This window comes from Chaetodon trifascialis, chromosome 10 (genome assembly GCF_039877785.1).
Source record: "Chaetodon trifascialis isolate fChaTrf1 chromosome 10, fChaTrf1.hap1, whole genome shotgun sequence".
NCBI lineage: Eukaryota > Metazoa > Chordata > Actinopteri > Chaetodontiformes > Chaetodontidae > Chaetodon > Chaetodon trifascialis.
In genome coordinates, this window is record NC_092065.1 from 24,968,268 (window position 1) to 24,986,592 (window position 18,325).

Genomic DNA, 18,325 nt, shown 5'->3' on the forward strand with positions numbered 1-18,325 from the left:
CATCAATCATGGTACAACATAAATCCTCGGTTTTATTTAATTCTCTCTTTGTCACATTATGCAGTGTATGGTGATTAACAGCTAATTAAGGGTGAGAGTGTCACTGCCATTATTAATATAGGAGGTAATTCAGATCATCTAATCAAAATCTACATTAATTAGAATTGAAATACACAAGGATCACATGCATAGATCAGTGAAAGTATTATTCTTGCCTGTGCCCATATTTCTGCCATGTGTGAAATTAAACTCCGGCCTGTAGCTTTATTTTTTGCTGCGTGACCTTTAAATTTGAAGTCTAGGTCTCTTGTTTTTGCAGTCTGTGCTGCTGGTTTGGTCAAGTTTGTTGGAGATTAATTGCTGTTGTAAATACAGTCCACTCTTCTTCTCCCTCTTGGGTGTAAAAATAGACTCCTGCTGTACATACACACACCCACAGGCCCTCCCCTGACTCCTCATTAGGAGCTGCAGCAGACAGGGAAGCATTTCAGGGTTGCACACGCTCCTCCTCTCACACTGGTGCAGCGACGGGTTCGTTCCCTCTGTCTGCTCTTTTTCCATGGCCCCGGGGATGAATATCTATAGAAGGGGACTCTATTGTCTGGACTTCATCCACTGAGGCACAGAAGGCAGAGCAGCCTCAAGGGTGAATGCATTATGGGGTTTTCAGCACACAAATCCGAGCATGCTGCCAATCAGTGGCTCCATATTAAAATCATCCTGAGGAAATGGTATTAAACTTTAATTCTCCACACTGTTCTTCACATGTTTGGCTTGTTATGTCAGCACACAGATACAGGGCCAATGCGAATCCATCACTATAATGATACAGCATGCAGCATTGTCACCAACGATCATGTAGTTAGCTTGAAAAAAACAGAGCTGTCACTGTTATTTTTAGCCCACAGAGGCAAAGGTACAACAGCATCAGGAGGGCCAAGGCTGACTGTGCTCCTTTATGTGTTCATGCCCGACCTCAGCCATCAGTGTCATTAGCTGTGACTTCCTTTAAGGGGAGCGGTAGACAGATGGAGCGGGTGCACTTTGAAGTGAAGTCCACGAAGGAGCGTGATGAAGCCATGTTCCTCTCATTACACATCCGAGACCCACCGATTCTGATGGATGAGTCGCTGCTGAATCATTGCCTGCAAACTGGGACAGTCCTCCTGTCTGTGTCCACTGAAGTGTGGTTCTGCCACACACGATGAGGCCTGAATACTGAATGAAATGTGTCTGTGGAGCATTGAAAGCTGCCAGAGCGCTCGGCCACATTCTTCCTTACTTGTTCTTTGAACAAATATTTCTCTATATTAGATTAAGAGTTGCACAGCTTCTTCTGTTCAACTGCGGTTTGACACTATACGAAATACACTCATTCACTGTCTTGTCGACGCAGCCAGTTTGCTTAGTTTAGTTTAAACAGGACACAGAGGAAACAGCTAGCCTGCTTCACTACTTAACACTTCATCACATTTGTATGAAATCCAAACTGTTAATTCTAGTCAACTCTGTTCACACACTTCGCTCTTTCGGTAAATCTTCGCTCTCTGCTTCATAATACGAGAAGCCCGACCGTGGGGCTCTGTGGGTCCAGATTTTGGGCTCATCCTCCTGCAGGGCCCAGCTGTTGCTGTGAGGTCTGCTCAGGCGTGGACGGCCTCTCGACTGAAGTGACAATGCGAGCTCATTCAGTCACACTGTGCTCAGAATTAATCAGCTGTTTTGTTCCTGAGGCCCTCTCTCTTAATCGCTCACTGCAATCACACTGAGCCTCCCCGGAGAACGCAAGAGAGCACGAGGGCAAGGGAACGAGAGAGTGAACATAAAAGAGACGCGGTGAGAGAGGGAAAATGAGCGAGAATTTTGTGTTTTCCAGTCATTACAAAGCAAGTGGACAGTGTTTGTGGCTGAATGGCTAAATGTTCTGTGTGTTTGCAGACGTTTTACTGGACTGTTTATTGTTGGCTCTTATCCACACGCTAACTGTTAGATCTGCAATTCACAGGGAAAATAAAAGGTTTTATTGAACTAGAATAAATCTGTCAACCGATGGAATCGCTGCCTTTCTGAATGAATATTGCTTTATTTATCTGATTTACAGCATGTAGATGAATTGTGAATTCATATTGACAGAAAGGAAAAGTGTGTGTATCATCTTCGTTCATTTGAGCTGTTTGACCAGTGACTGGATCTTTAATGCTTATTTAATCAGCATTTACTGTTGCTCTTCTGGCTGGTGGAGGAGGTCAGCAAAGCTAATTAGGTGACGTTCAAATCTCTGTTGGGAAATTGGATCTTCTCATTCACTCACATGCAGCTACAAACCCAACACAGCAGTGTGAACTCTGAACTTACAGCCTTTGCTGTTAACACTATAATATGACATTTTGCTCTCTTGTGGAGAATTATTCTTGAATCTTTCTGTTAAATGTAAAGCAGCAGGGGAAACAGCTCGCCTGCCTCACTGATAAACACTTTAGCATGTTTTTTTAGGTGGATGTACAGCTGGTCCTAGTGGCTGCACATCACCTCGTCTCTGTGCCAGTAATCTATATACTACAGGATGTGTGTTAAAGCAGATTTCTGACTAATAAATTGCCCCATCTAACAATAGGACCTCAGTCTACTGCACGCTGCTCACTTAACCTGTTAGCTCATGAATCAGAGGTGAATAGAAAATTAACCACGAAGAAAAGACAGCTGCACACTTGAGCTTGTCTTTTCCAAATAATGGATGCTCGCACCTTATAAATGATTCACCTCGAGTAGAGAAAATGTTGTTATTATGTCGAGGTGGGATTGGGAAGACTGTGAATTATTAATACTCCCATCCAAAAGATAGGACTCCCTTATGATTCGGCTCCATTGTCAGTACGGTCAGCTGACTCTGTCCGGGAGCAGCGTCCTGAAGGCTGTCATAACTATACATGCTGTATTGTTTACAGTTTCATGTGGCAATCGTAAACCATGAGAGGACGCAATATTGATTCATTGTCTCTCACAGAGGCCACCGGGGGAACGTACCCATTTTTCCTGCTGATGTGCTCAGAGGGTGAAGAATGGTTCATATCGAACCACTACAGCAGCTGCAGCATATGTGTCCAGCAGTGTGCAGTTACAAGTCGTGAAATTGTGTCTGCACCCAGGCAACAGTGCAGGATTCAGTATAAACGATACTGCATGTCATTCCTTTAACCTTGCGCAGAGCACGTATGTCTGAGCTTTTGTGCATTTGTTGCAGCTCTGTTTGGTGCAGCTGGTGTAGTATGGCATGCCTGTTTTGCTGTTGATACATGCCTTGATTTTCTCAATCACGCCTTGGCTCATTTATCATGACAAGTCAGCTCTCAGCGCTGTGAAAACCTGTGTCAGGAGAATGGGAACAGTGTGTCTATTGATCACAGTGAAACATCATCCCACATAGACAGAAAGCAGGTACCCTTAAAGGACAGGCCCTCTAAAGTCGGTGGTCAAAAGTAAAGCAGGGGTACGCCTAGTGGCCGTAACTGTCAAAGATGTGCGACATGCCACTGGGTGCAAATCCCTCACATGGATTAGGATGCTGATGTTATGTGACGGGATTTGAATCGGTGTCGCTTCAATTTTGACTTTGCAAAAGATGATTGTTGGTCATTTAATTATTTTTTTCTGATTATTATTTGCGAATAGCTCTAGCTCTGCCCCCCTCCCCTGACTGTCCCTCCTTTTCTTCCTCCCCAGGCGTTCGGTCAGGCTTACACCAACCAGCGTAAGGTGGCAGAGGATGGGGAGACCAACGAAGAGACGTTACTGCAGGAGTCGGCCTGTAAGGAGGCCTACTACATGGGCCGCCTGTTGGAGCTGCAGACGGAGGTGACGCTAAGCCGCTCTGTGGCATCCAACACCCAGGCTGAGAACGAGAGGCTCAACGCACTCGTGCAGGAGCTACGAGAGGTGAGCTAGTCAGCAGTTACAGAGTCTGCACCCACTGCAGGAAATCAGTCAGATGATATGTGTGAGAAAACAGTAAAACTCAGGCATTTGGATATACGTTCTTTTCGGTGGCGCCATAAAATTGTCTCATATTTTCATGAATATAGTCAAAGTGAAAATCTTCAGGGAGAAAATGGGAAAATGCATCATTATTTATATTTTTTCAATAGGATATTCATTTGACTTTGTTTCAGTAGTGTATTATAGAATTTTAGCAGGTGGTATGTGATGTGAGGAGCACAGTAAGCTGTAGTTGCATAGTGGTTTGGTGGTCATTTGGCATTTATTTTGAACGGTGTGGCCACTGAATGAATTTGTGTCCCAGAACTAAAAGAAATAATTTGCATGCTTGTGCTAACTGTGTGGAGAGGACTAAAGATCTCATTCATTATCCATCCATCCATTTTCTATACCGCGTATCCCTTTCGGGGTTGCATGAGGTGCTGGAGCCTATCCCAGCCGTCAACGGGCGAGAGGCGGGGTGCACCCTGGACCTGTCGCCAGTCAATCGCAGGGCACAAACACAACCATTCACACCTAGGGGCAATTTTACAGTCACCAGTTAACCTAATGAGCATGTTTTTTTCTGTGGGAGGAAGCCGGAGTGCCTGGAGAAAACCCACGCATGCACAGGAAGAACAAGCAAACTTCACACAGAAAGGCACACAAGAAAGCCTCATTCATTATTGTCATTTCTTGAGTTTTAAGCTGGCTATTGTCCACATTCTGTCCAGCCTTATTTGCAGCACATTAACTAACATGGGACCAGTGTTCTGATGAAGGCTAAAGGGTCGCAGTGACAGGCAGAAAGGGGTCAGGCCTCACAGAGAAAACAGCATGCATGTGCGTACGTGCAAAGCGTGCGTTAATACATTCGTACATGTCTGCAGCCGCTGTGTCGGACAGCGCAGGAGTTCGAGCGGAGGTCAGACGCCACGGCCACGACCCCATTGTGGGGGGCAAATCCGGTGCTAAGCTGGGGAATAAGTGAAATGCCCTGAGCTCGGCACATGTGTGAGCCACGCTGCTCTCATCACACCAGCACTGCATCCACAGGACACACTCTTTCATTCAATATACTCATCAGGGAGTGTTGTGAGGCTAAAGTCTCTGTACGTGTTGTTTTCTTAACATGATTCAGACAGTGTCACTGAATGTCAGTACTGTCATACGATCAGTCGAGATATTCCACATTATGGAGCATATTGAACATTTGTAATGGAGAAGCTGCCTGCCTGATTTATTCCTGATGAGTTGTTGCTCTTCATATCCACACCTGCCTCCTGTTTGCATCTCCATCACGGCTCTTTGATGATGCGCTCATCAAAGGGCTTTTGGCTCTCTTTGAAAGCCTCATTTACACGTGGGATGACCAGTAATGAGGAGGAGCCGCCTTTTCCATCCTGAGAAGCAGGTGTTGCAGCCTCACTGGGAGCCTCATCTGTCTGATCAGAAGGTTTTTGTAGGCTCCAAACAACTTTTCACAAACACCATTAATATGTACAGATCTATCAAGAAACATCTAATGAGAGAATGAAAAGTTTTCTTGAGCCAGAGAGTTTGCTCGTGTTGTTTTTAGTCTGCAGTCAAGACATGAAATAATTAAGTAGTTTGAAATCACTCCCATACAAACACAAATATAGTATATATTTTTTTAGTTTTTATGAATTGATAGCACCCCGCCCTGCGTTTGTGTTTATCCCCCATCACCACAGCAACAGGGGTGGTCATAATGAATGACTGCAAGACGGCTGGACTTCTGCCATATTTGCCATTGTGTCATGAAGCCAATAAAGCTGTCGCAGTGTGTGCTGTGAACTCCAGATGAGGGGTGAGCCGCCCAGCTCTGCCCCGTGGCCGGCTCGCTGCCCGTGTTGTGTGCTGCACTGTCCCTGACCCCGGCCGCTGTGGCTGCTGATCAGCCATGCCTCCGTAGAGCCTCTCAGGCTGATGATTGGCCTCTAATCCTGTGCACTTCACACCCAGCTCAGTGTAATTCCCACATTGTTATGAATATGTAATTGGACAACATGGAGCAAAGGTTTTATTTGTTATTTATGATAATACGGTTCGTTCTTAAAAAGCCATTTGGTTCCTGTTATCTTTTCCTGGAGTAGTATGAAAGTATTTTCGGTGCATCTGAAGAAGCAGGCTTACTGTACTTCTCTGTGCTTTGCAGTTGAGACTCAATCAGCTTCAAGAGTATAGGAGCTACTGTCAGCCACTGTACAAATCAAAAGGCTCAGTATCGTAATGGGCTTTAGTTTCAGTCCAGTTGCCACTTCTAAAAGCACCATTGTCATCCACCCCTGACCACACACAAACACACACACGTACTGAGGTTCTGGAGGCTCAAAGGGCTGCAGAGGCCATATGTGCCTCAGCTCTCTGACTGTCTTCCTCCTGTGTGAGGACCCACCCACCCCTGACACTGTCTCTGGGTCAGCAGTTGCGCCATATGCACAGAGAGCTGCAAGCAGCTCTGCAGTGAGGGAATGACGCATATATGCTTCTCATTCCTGGAAAACATATCTCCCTGTCCCGTGGAATAATACCATGATTGTATGATAGTAACCATAGTTGTGTGAGCATAGATGATTTTAGCAGAGGCCTCAATATATTCCCACTGCTGGCGTCTACCGTCTGAGATTTCTGACTGTGTTGGCTGGTGCATTTCTCTGATCGACAGTTTATCTGGTCCTGCATGTGCTCATGTTTCTATCTGTGCACAGCAGGCGTCTTTCTGGGAGTCTGAGGGTGCTGACTCATTGCATTTAACGTAATGAAATTAGTTTGTGAAAAGTGTGTAGAGAGGGTCAGAGAGTGTAGACTGTGTATGTTTATCAAAGTTATATTGCTTGTCATCATGATATTGTGCATATCATCCAATCTTAAGCTGATGGGAGACTTTATTGGCATGGATTTAGGTTATGAACTCCTCTCCTCTCTCCTCATTGTAACCATCTCTCTCTCTCTCTCTCGTATGTTTTTTCTGTGCTCCAGAGTAACGAGATGCTGGAGCTGCAGAGGAGCAGGATGAGGGAAGAAATCAAGGAGTACAAGTTCAGAGAGACCAGGCTGCTCCAGGATTACACAGAGCTGGAGGAGGAGAACATCACCCTGCAGAAACTGGTGTCTACACTCAAGCAGAGCCAGGTCAGTCTGAACTACAGTGTAACATTTCACTCACATGTGCACTCATTCAACCATTTTCCCAGTTACACTCCAAACCGACGGACTGTATTGGTTTTAATCACAGTTTACGTTGATACCTGTGCTGGGCGAGAGCAACTTATGGTAATATATCAAGATAAAATCACTCTTGTGATCGAAGGCTTCTATTTTGCTGATTACTGATGATCTTTTCTTGTTTTTTTTTAACTAAATATTGTTTTAAAGTGCTGTTCATAGACAAAATTATAAACTCAAGGTACTGAGTCGTGTGTGTAGTGGTGTGGTGGTTGACTTTAGCCAATACTGCCAAACTCTCAAATCTTCTTTTTTAATTGAAAATAAAAATTACAAAGGGCAAAACGCTTTACTGGTCTAGATCTTTCTTTGATGCACCAGCGCTGGTTTCTGTTAGGCCTTACTGCTGCCAAAAAGCTTAAAGCACAGAGATGGAAGGCATTTCAAGACCTGTTGTATGTTGAATGCTGTATGTTGTCTCATTTGTGTTTATGTGTAACTTTTCTGTTTGAGTTATAAAATACAATAAAAAATTGATCACAAAAAAGGGCAAAACACTTTTTTTATTATCGTCTAAAGTGGGCTTTACCTTAATCTGTCTGCTGCTTGTACCCCTCTGCTTTGACTTGGGTTTTAGCGACGGGATTCAGATGTTTTAGAATCTAATTAAATAACTAACTAACTCCTCTCTGCTGTGCCTCAGGTGGAGTATGAGGGTCTGAAACATGAAATTAAGGTGCTAGAAGAGGAGACCGTTCTTCTCAACAGTCAGCTGGAGGACGCATTACGCCTGAAGGACATTTCTGAGGGTCAGCTGGAGGAGGCGCTGGATGCCCTGAAGAGTGAGCGTGAACAGAAGAACAACCTGAGAAAGGAACTGGCCCACCACATCAGCTTGAGTGACAGCGTCTACGGAGCAGGGGCCCATCTGGCGCTCACCGTTACCGGTGTTGAGGGCCTCAAGTTCCCAGAGGAGACCAACGGCACCAATGGCACCAACGGCAGCGCCATCCCTGCAGCTAATGGCAACAATGAGGACAGCAACCGCCGCAACGGCCACCTTCACGCAGGAGCTGGATTGGCTAAGATGAATGTGGACTACCGACCCGGCCGGAAAGGAGAAGGGCTGCACCCTGTGCCAGACCTGTTCAGTGAGCTCAACCTGTCGGAAATGCAGAAGCTCAAACAGCAGCTGCTACAGGTGGGTTGTAAGAATAGGCCTTCCAGCAGGGTTGGTAAACCCCAGGGTAGAGCAAATTACCCATAATAACCAAGTAAAGTCATCAGTGTTGTCTGTTAAGTCTTATTCTTTGATGCTTTTGCATCACTGAATGTCCCTTGTGAAGGTCAGTACTGACACTTCTCATTGTTTGTGTTGAGTTCCTGTCTGGAAGATTTCAATCGCTTTAAAACTGCTACCAAAGTGAACTCTAAGACAATTTAATGCACTGGGATGAAACCAGCAGCACACAGGACATTAAAAGACAGCCATGCTGATCCACTTTCCCACAGTGTGCACGGTTTTAAGTGGAGAGACTGGTGGCTTTTATCAGCTGCTGTCTGTGTTTGTTTGGTGTTTCACTGTTCATAACTGCACTGATGAAAGCAGCCCTGGCCACAGTTTGCCGCTGCTAACAGCAAGGAAATGAAAAGGTGATGACAGTTTGAGAACGAGAGAAGAACAGCAAAAACACCACATCGTGCTACAGGCTTTACCGAATGAATACACAAATAATGGCACAAAGTAGATCTACTAAAATGTGTTAGAATTGCATTATTTTGGCAGTGATAAACCCGGCGCGACATTTTTTTACATGTGCATTTCACCCCGTATAAAGGGCATTTCATGTCTTATATATAATGTATGCTCCCATATGTGCTAATGTCCTCGTGGGAGTGATAAAGCCGGATCATAGCGGGGCAAAAAGAGTCCAGCAGTAGGGGCAGTACATGTGCGTGTGCTATAGGGAGCCCTGTCAGGGAGATTAGCATCCAACGGGCACAAGGAGCAGATGCAGAGGCAAGGCAGAGACAGAATCTGACTAAGTGTGTCTTCAGTTTAGTGACAAGGGGACAGAAATAGAGCCCAAAGACGGAGAGAAAATGCACAGTACACTTACATTTATATCACAATTAGCTGCAGCCTGTGCACTGTGATAACCTGCGTTCATATAAGCAGAGTGTATAAATGTAGAGCTTGTTTAATACAGTAAAGGGACTGTCTTTCTCTTACAGTCACAACAGACACACTCATAAACAGGCAGCCCATACTGGATGAATATATGCAGTATGCTAGCATAGAAATCACAGGTAGATCACATTCATGCTAAAATCTAGTTAAGTAATTACTGCACATTTTTTGCCTTAGCTGATCCCCTCAGGGAAACAGAAAATTAGATTAGTGGCTGCTATATTAGCAGTGTGCCTTTCTCAGTAAACACAATTACTCACAAATCAATTTTCTCTTTCCAGTTGATTATTCTGGAAAAGATGTCAACGCCAGCAGCATCAGACTTCTACATGCCAGATGAATTTCGTAAAATCAGTATGAACACTGTTAAAAAACATTCACAATTTCATTTTTTTTGTGTCAGTCTAGGCATCAGTTATTGTTGAATTTTTTTGAACTTATCTATTTTGTTAGCTTCCTTCATCAGCTGTCAGGAGTTGGATGAAGGTTACCCTCTCAGCGCTGGGAGAGTCTATTCTTCTCTGTCCTTATCGAAAGGTTTTGACACAAGAAAGTTGCTCCACATGCGCTGCAAACCTTTGCACAGGCCATGTTTTAATTGTGTTTGTTCACTTCCCGCCTCGTAATGATGAGCGCATGATACATTATCTTTATAAGCCCTTTGATGTTGTGGAGTTGTGCACGTCACACTAATTATGCATTTGCTCAACTGAGTCCTGATAAACTGTAACTCTTTACAGCGGCCTCTGAATATTGCTGCTGAGTACATAGGTTAAATTAAGTTTGCCATAGTTGTTGTCAAAGCTGGGAAGTCACACGTTGTCATCAGTGCAGAGAGTTTTATAATAACAGATAAATATATAAAGTGATTAAGGTTAAAGGAGTTGGACTTAAAACGCTGCCCTGAGTTTTATTAATCTTTACGCTCGCTGTCTTAACTGCCTCTCAAGTGACAGCGTATCCTCCCATCCTGCAGGTGGAGCGTGAGAAGACGGCGCTGCTCATGAACCTGCAGGAGTCGCAGACCCAGCTGCAGCACACACAGGGCGCCCTAACTGAGCAGAATGAGAGGCTCCACCGCCTGACGGAGCACGTCAACGCCATGAAATGTCTGAATGGAGAAAAAGAGCTTGATGACCTGCAGAAGAGTGAGAAGCCCGATGGAGACTCCTCGTCACCACCAGCCAACGGTCACCATGACCCAGATATCCACGGGTTCGAGATCCTGGAGTACAAGTACAAGGTGGCGGTGACGGAGGTGATCGACCTGAAAGCAGAGCTTAAGGCTCTGAAGGAGAAGTACAACCAGGCTGTGGAGGGGCAAGGAGACAGCCACAGTGACGACCGGGTCCAGGCACTGAGCGAACAGGTTTGTCATGCTGTCTATATTTGTGTATATTTTTGCAAACATTTAACTCTTTTATTGACTGATACAAGTTCAGCTTTGCATCCTGTAATGCTGCAAATGTCCAACTGTTCTTTTCCAAGCAGGTAACTCATTTGGAGCGCAGCTATCGTGAGAGCCGGGAGAGGGTGGCGAGCCTGGAGGGAGAGCTCCGAGCAGCCGCGAGCACCGCCACAGAGAGCCAGGGCATGCTGAACGCAGCACAGGATGAGCTGGTAACCTTCAGTGAGGAGCTGGCACAGCTCTACCACCACGTCTGCCTGTGCAACAATGAGACGCCCAACCGCGTCATGCTGGACTACTACCGCCAGAGCCGCGTCACACGCAGCGGAAGCCTGAAAGGCTCAGACGACCCCCGGGCATTGCTCTCGCCTCGCCTGGCACGACGCCTCGCTGCAGCATCTGCAGCCTGCTCCTCCGAGTCCCCACGCTGTCCCATGGACTCCCCATCCAAAGATGCCCAGCACAATGAGACAGCAACCAACACTGGGGATCCTCCATCCTGCCACAGCAGCCCCACCCGCAACCCCACAGGCTCCCCAGTCATCAGCATCTCCCCTTGCCCATCTCCTGTGCCCTCAGAGGCAGGTGGAGACCTGCGGAAGGAGCCCATGAATATCTACAACCTGAACGCCATCATCAGAGACCAGATCAAACACCTCCAGAGGGCTGTAGACCGCTCGCTGCAGCTGTCCAGGCAGAGGGCTGCAGCCAGGGAGCTGGCGCCTATGCTTGACAAAGACAAGGAGCTGTGCATGGAGGAGATACTCAAACTGAAGTCTCTGCTCAGCACCAAGAGAGAGCAGATAGCCACACTCAGGCTGGTGCTGAAGGCCAACAAACAGGTGAGAAAGACTTCATTCACTGTGAATATTTCTCTATAGCTGGAGGAGATGATGCTGTGTGGCAGGTAAACCAATCATTTGTTTTTATGTCAGAGATACAATCCAGACTATGTCAATTAGGCCTACGTGTTGAACTTAAGGGTTGAATTATCCGCACTGCAGACAGCAGAGGTTGCACTGGCAAATCTGAAGAGCAAGTACGAGAACGAAAAGGCGATGGTGACAGAGACCATGATGAAGCTGAGGAACGAGCTGAAGGCTCTGAAAGAAGATGCCGCCACCTTCTCGTCTCTCAGGGCCATGTTTGCCACAAGGTGAGACCGGAAATAAGAGGCCACTAAGCCAGAAAAGGGAAAATTATAACTTTTAGATAAATGGGGGTTTGGCATGTGTTCAAATCTCCCACTGAATATTTGCTTCCCGTTACCTCTCTCTCTATAGATGTGATGAGTATGTGACCCAGCTGGATGAGATGCAGAGGCAGTTGGCAGCAGCAGAGGATGAGAAAAAGACGTTGAACTCCCTCCTCCGTATGGCCATCCAGCAGAAACTGGCCTTGACCCAACGGCTGGAGGACCTGGAGTTTGACCATGAGCAGACCCACCGTGGCCGCGGCGCTAAAGTGCCCAAGATAAAAAGCAGCCCGCCCAAAGTAAGTCGCAGAGGCGCCTTCACAGCTCCCTCCAGCCCCACCAGACTCCACAGCCCCTCCATTATCACCACCCACACCCCGAACACCTTCCTGACCCTACGTAATCCTCCCTCTGTAGAGCTAACCACCTGTCCGTCCATGTCTGTGTGGACCCCAGATACTCTTTCAGAAGCAATCCAGACCTCAGCTACACCTTACATCAGTTACTTTAATTTGTCCCCGCCCATCGTGACAGACCCTGAGTGGCCCACCTCAGAGGTCAGACGACTCAGACCAGACACAGGCCAATTGTCCTCATCTCACAGTCACAGTAGTCCTGTATCAGTATCTCCCCACCTTCGGCGAAGGCGATGATTCATCATCATTTCCACACCCAGCGCCAATATCTGCTATGTTCAAAGTTCCCAGAAGGATCTGGATTAAGGTGGGACACAGAGAGGAGGAGAAACTGGTTTCACGTGTCAATGGTTTGAACACGCAGAAATACTCAGGAAGAAGGAGTCCTGACCGCTTGCTTCATCTTCAGAAAGGCATTGGACAGTCTTTGTTGCTGTTTAGGTTGAGAGAAAGTTGGACTTCAGAGAATTTTCTAATAGCCGTACAACTTTAATATCAGACATCTTTCTCTGCATCTCAGTAGCTGCTAACATAAAATGTGGCATCTTGTATAACTGTAGACGATTACTGAGAGGTGTTTCAAAGTGAAAACAAAGCCAAAAAAAAGGCTGCGGCACTGGCTTCAGCATACAGGGGCTCACAGCCCCTCCCTGTGGCAGACTCCATGAATTACATGTTATGATTTTTTTTATTATTTTTACTAAAATGTAAATTATCTATTCTATTCAATTAAGATGATATTTTTAGCTCTTACATGTTGTAAAATGATATTTACTCAAGTTCAGCCTTGCATGCCTTATTTTGTCTCATCTAAAGTTCTGTCAAAAAGCATTTGACAGGCTTGAAGTGTGTTATGTGGTTAATGTGTTGTGCAGAGTAGTATGGAAACCAGTCAGACCTCCTCTCTGTGCCTCAGCCTCATATTGTAATGTCTCCACTTCCCTTCGGTGCTTACCTCACATGTAGTAAATTAAATCCATTTATTCCTCCACTGATGCGCAACCTCTCTTGCTGTATTCCCACTTTTGTCCAGCAGGTGGCAGTGTCTGAACACATTTCCATACTCTCTCCTGTCAAATGCTCTTTGACGTCTCTGTCTCCCTTGTCTTACCTCAGATAATCATATGTATTATAATCATATAAACAAACAGCCTTTAAGTGGAAGTGACAAGCATGGCTGATGTGGACTTGGTGGGTTTTCATGACGATGACTGAGCCATGAGCACCAGACGTCCTGAAGTTTACGGGATTGTTCAGCATTCGCACCACTGTGTGTGTGTCCTTGTCTTTTTGTGCTGTACGATTCAATACAATATTGAATTTTGAAAGCGTGTGCATGCGTGTGAAAAACATGCACCTCAGTGCCGTGCAGAGAACGATCCACAGTATTAGTTTCATTTGCACCATGCAAACATGCACTGTAATTGAAATGCAGTAGAAGCACTTATATTATATATAGTACTTTCTTCAGCTTCTTCTGCTCCATTGCTCATGTTTCTCCTCTTTCTCTTTACTCTTGCATTCACTGACACTATGCAACACTGATACCCACTGCAGGAAAATCACATTTCTTATCCATGGGGGGGGGGGGGGGCAAGTAGAACTACATCATGTTGAATATAAATAAGCACTGTGCTACAATGGCTACATGAGAACAGTATAGCTGCATATAGAGCAGGATCAAACTGGTACTTCAGTATAAAAATCAGCACTATCCCAGCATCAGTGGTAGTCTTTGTCTCTGACAAGGCCTTCCCCTGTCTTGTCCTCCATGTTTTCTCTGTCCTGTCGTCTAACCCTGAGTGTTACCACTCTGTATATCTGTCTAATTTATCAGTTTCTTGTAGATTGTCAGCAGCCTGCTGCCTCAGTATCGTCACTCTCCCCACAACTAAGGCAAGGGAGAGGCTCCTTAGCCCGCAGGTAACAAGCTGTAGAACCTGCTAGTAGTAGGCTCATTCTGTTCTACCTGTCTGTCTGTCTGTCTGTCTGTCTGTCGCTCGGTCTGTCTGTCACACACCACAAAATTTCTGTTGCAGCTAATCACATTCTATCTAACGCACACAGACATTTGACATCTTTTTAGAGTTGCACACCTGCTGTTTCTGTATTCGTTAAACAGTTCTGCATGCTCTCACTTTACATAAAGCAGTTATGAACAGGTTATTATGACTGACCTTTGTTTTGCTTAAATAATTAATAAACACCTCTCACTGGGCAAAGGAATTGTTTCTTTTCATGTACAGTGCTGCGTGGTGTTTTTTATACATGCTTTCACTGTATATGAAAAAGACTAGTTTCAAAGTTCATGATTAAGCTTGGATGTACAGTTTTCTCTCTTATAGACCTTTTTCTTGTCAGACATGTTGACAAGTGTGATCAGTAACAATGGAAGTGTCACATGAAGCCATGCCAGGCAGCTAGTAGCTGTAATTATTATTAGCATTGCTCTTTGACAAGTCAAGACATCCACTGTGAAGGATTTCTGTTATCTTAGCACTAAATCCAGTCACTTACATGTTGCCAGTGATTTTAGTTTACCAACAGACTGAGCAACAAGTTGAGCATCTTTATTTTTGTCAGTGAACTGAGACATTCATGCAAGGCAACTAGGAAACTGCTGACCGATCTAAGGCCACGTCTGGTTTTAGTACCGTCCTTGTTCTCACCAAATACTTTATCTTGAAGTCTGTTATGAACAGCCCTTCCCTTGTCTCTCGAGTGGTTTTAAAGGAATAATTGGCTTTTTGGGATATATGTGTATACACTTTCTTGCCAAACATTAGATGCTTCTCATCTAATTGATACCATTCTCATGTGTACAGTAAGTCTGAAACAGCCACTGGCAGCAGTTATCTTGGCTTTGCACAAAGATTGGAAACTGGGCCAAACAAAAGCGACCGACCAGCACCTAAAAACAATGAACACGTCATGTTTAGTTTGAGAAGTCTGTATAAAAGTGAAAAAATGGGGACTATATCTTGGCCATGCACAGTAGCTTCCCGGAGATTCAACTGAAGATAAGACTGCAGGATGTGAACTTTACACAGATTTGTTACCTTTTGACTAAACTGGGCTAGTTCCTCCTGGTTCCAGTCTTTGTGCTAAGCTAAACTAACTGGCTGCAAACATAACAGTAGTGTCACTCTTCTCATTTTTACAGTCGGCAAGAAATCAAATAGTAGGCGTATTTCCCAAAAAGTTGAACTTTTCCTTTAGGAAATCCATGTCATTATCTTTCCCTCGTCACATTTTTCTTTTGTGTTGCTTTGTTCGTTCAAGAACTGCCTTCCTCTCCTGACTGTCAGTCTGTTTGACCCTTACTCATTCTGTTCTCCTGTCTTTCTGTATTCTTGCAGTCCTAAATTTTTGGCAGACCTCCAGGAGCCCCCCACTGTCCTGTCCAGCACCAGTAGTCCTCTCTCCCACTGCGACCTCCGTAACTGTCTGGCCCAGCAGCCCCAGCCCCCCGGCACCTAACCATGCTGCTCCAGTCCAGGCCCCGGCCTCGGTCTGGAAGGAGCCATGCAGAGGCACTCAAACGCAGGGGTTCCCAGAGATTTACTCCCCAACCTAGCAGTCCAACCTGGTGCTCACTGAAGTCTGTGACCCCGCCCTGAGCCCTACATGGCCCGGTCCTCGGCAGGCCGGTTACCCGGGTCGCAGAAGAAGAGCAGAATGCTGTCTTCTTCTCTGGAAGCGACATCCTGTCCTGGAAATGACTGAACTGAGGCACAGAATGCCGGAGTGACACAGGAATCTTTTCCATTATTCCTATTAGTATTTATTTATAATTTATTTACTCTATTGATTGTTTATTTATTTTAAGTTTCTAAGATATTTATTAATGAAATGTTTTTTCTGTGTTTGTCGGTCAGTCTTGGAAGATGGAAATCAAAAGGTGTTTAACTGCTGCGGTGAAGACGACCCAAAGCAGAACTTTGACATCCCGTCTAGAGAACGGGTTTAAGACTTGCCTAACAGTACCACACGGCATTTGAAACGTTAGATTTTGTCAGTATAATAATCCAAAAATATGTATGCCATTTTTACCTAGAAGTACGCTGGGTTTGACATTGCAAACAGACTAACGAAGGTAAACATTTTATTACGAGGAAATGACTTCTTGTGGTGGTGATGGGTGATTTCAACTACCTTTCTAACGTCACTAGTCTTTCTTGGGATGCTTGTGTTTTTTTATACAAAGATTTTTTTTTTCGCAGACCATGTGCATAAAGACTATTTTATACCTTCTATTATTATTATTATTATTATTTCTTTTTACAGCAGACTCTAGTGACGGTTGTGTCTGTGATGTAGCTCAGATCCCTGCAGAGGCTGGGATAGATGCGAGGCTGAGTGTTTGAGATCAGGACTAGGGCTGTTGGCCTGGGTTTTTGCCTTTCTGAATTGCACAAGTTTAAGTGACCGTGGAGTGAACTGACCTCCATCTTTTTAACTTTAGTTAAGAACAGAGGATTCCCCAAGGTGTGCCTCTTCTAGAGTTGCCGTCTCTTTCATTGTACTCACACCGTAAAGTATTCTCTGTCTTCTCTGTGAGCTTGTTCACTGTATCAGTCACAACCCCAGAAAACTGTCGCGACCCTTAGTTTCTCCTGCAACGACCATGACGGAAATGTCAATCAAACTGACATGATCATGATCAGTATCAGCATCCTTCCTGCTACACTTGTCACCCTAAAATCTCCATGTTTAGCTTTTTCTACATGCTTTCTCCAAACTGTATGCAGTACTGTCCAAGCACAATTACTCAATATGCATTATAGCAATACAGTAGCATCTGATCTGATCTGATTAAGACTAAGATTTGCTAAATCTTTCAACCATTTCTGTCACCGTGAACTAACCAGCAGGTTGACAAGAAAGGTAAGACAGCAGGAGTCCTCAACGGGGACACAGTTAAAGCACGACTATCACAGAGGAATGGGGCAAAGTCAAACTGAGATGGATGTAAGGTGTGGCGCTGCGTTATTAAAGTCCCATCTCTCTGTCTTTATGCCCTCATACGGTCTTTAATGTTGATGCTCTCCTCACTGCACTGAATACATCCTTTTGCCATACGGACATGAAACAGATAAACTGAAACCATGTAGTAACATAGTGTTGTAATGGCAATGAATGACTTCTCTGTGTATACATTTGTTGGATTTGTCTTTGGTAACTGTAGATCATTGCTCCCGCAGCTGCAGAGTGATGGAAACGTTCGCGGTCCTAAAGCAGCCTCTGAACCCATGCAGGCTCATCGGCGACTGAACTCTCTCGGTTTGTTTGCACAACAGAGCAGCAGGTGGAGAGAGACTGATTCAATGAAAGGAAGAGGGCTGGTTTAAAAAGAACAGTAGCTGTATGCTGTACTACAGCAGGTTTTACAGTTTCCCCACAGTTTAAAAAGTATTTAATTGGGTTCACAAGTAAATAAAAGACCTGTCCTTGGATTTGTATGTGACTTGTCTTTGCGTCTTTTTCTGTGTCTCGTCATTTTAGTCACGCTGACAGAAATGAATTTTCTGCCTTGAAGTCGGGACCTGTGTCCACGCATCTACATAGACAACAGGCTACAGATTCAAATGTTAATAAGGTCGAAGCCCATGTCTCTATGTCTGGACCGTGTGTGGTCCATGTGCTAAATTGTGTCTATAATTTAAAGTCCTGGATGTTGAATGTTCATCTGCAACTTGGAGTGGAATGGTCCCAGTAGCAGAGAGAGCACCGAGCCCACCAGGGCTGCGTGCTTACCCCCTACTCTTCATGACGTACACCCACAAAAGCAGTCCCCAACGTAGAGAGGCCTCCGTAGTGGAGTTTGAAGACCACACAATCTTCATCGGCCACATTTCAGACATCAATGAGAATTCACATAAAATCAACAATGCAGGGTGGTGCACGGAGAACAAAGTCCTGCTAAATGTCAGCAAAACCAAGGAGATAAAGAC

At 45.1% G+C, this 18,325-nt stretch overlaps 1 protein-coding gene across 9 annotated transcripts in view; it reads left to right on the plus strand.

The window, feature by feature from the left end:
- Positions 1 to 17,837, plus strand: part of bicd1a (bicaudal D homolog 1a) — a 34,535-nt gene extending 16,698 nt beyond the window's left edge. Inside the window, exons 2-10 of one of the 9 annotated variants that reach the window (XM_070972217.1) lie at positions 3,721 to 3,933; positions 6,976 to 7,128; positions 7,865 to 8,362; positions 10,329 to 10,721; positions 10,844 to 11,602; positions 11,765 to 11,916; positions 12,044 to 12,254; positions 14,219 to 14,294; positions 15,731 to 17,837. In XM_070972217.1, the coding sequence (XP_070828318.1) occupies positions 3,721 to 3,933; positions 6,976 to 7,128; positions 7,865 to 8,362; positions 10,329 to 10,721; positions 10,844 to 11,602; positions 11,765 to 11,916; positions 12,044 to 12,254; positions 14,219 to 14,266 (2,427 nt within the window). In that variant the 3' untranslated portion in view covers positions 14,267 to 14,294; positions 15,731 to 17,837. Of the gene's footprint in view, positions 1 to 3,720; positions 3,934 to 6,975; positions 7,129 to 7,864; positions 8,363 to 10,328; positions 10,722 to 10,840; positions 11,603 to 11,764; positions 11,917 to 12,043; positions 12,750 to 14,208; positions 14,407 to 15,730 lie in introns of those variants that run through there. The other 8 variants (XM_070972213.1, XM_070972215.1, XM_070972214.1 and 5 more) reach the window with 8 other exon arrangements.
- Positions 17,838 to 18,325: the final 488 nt, after the last annotated feature.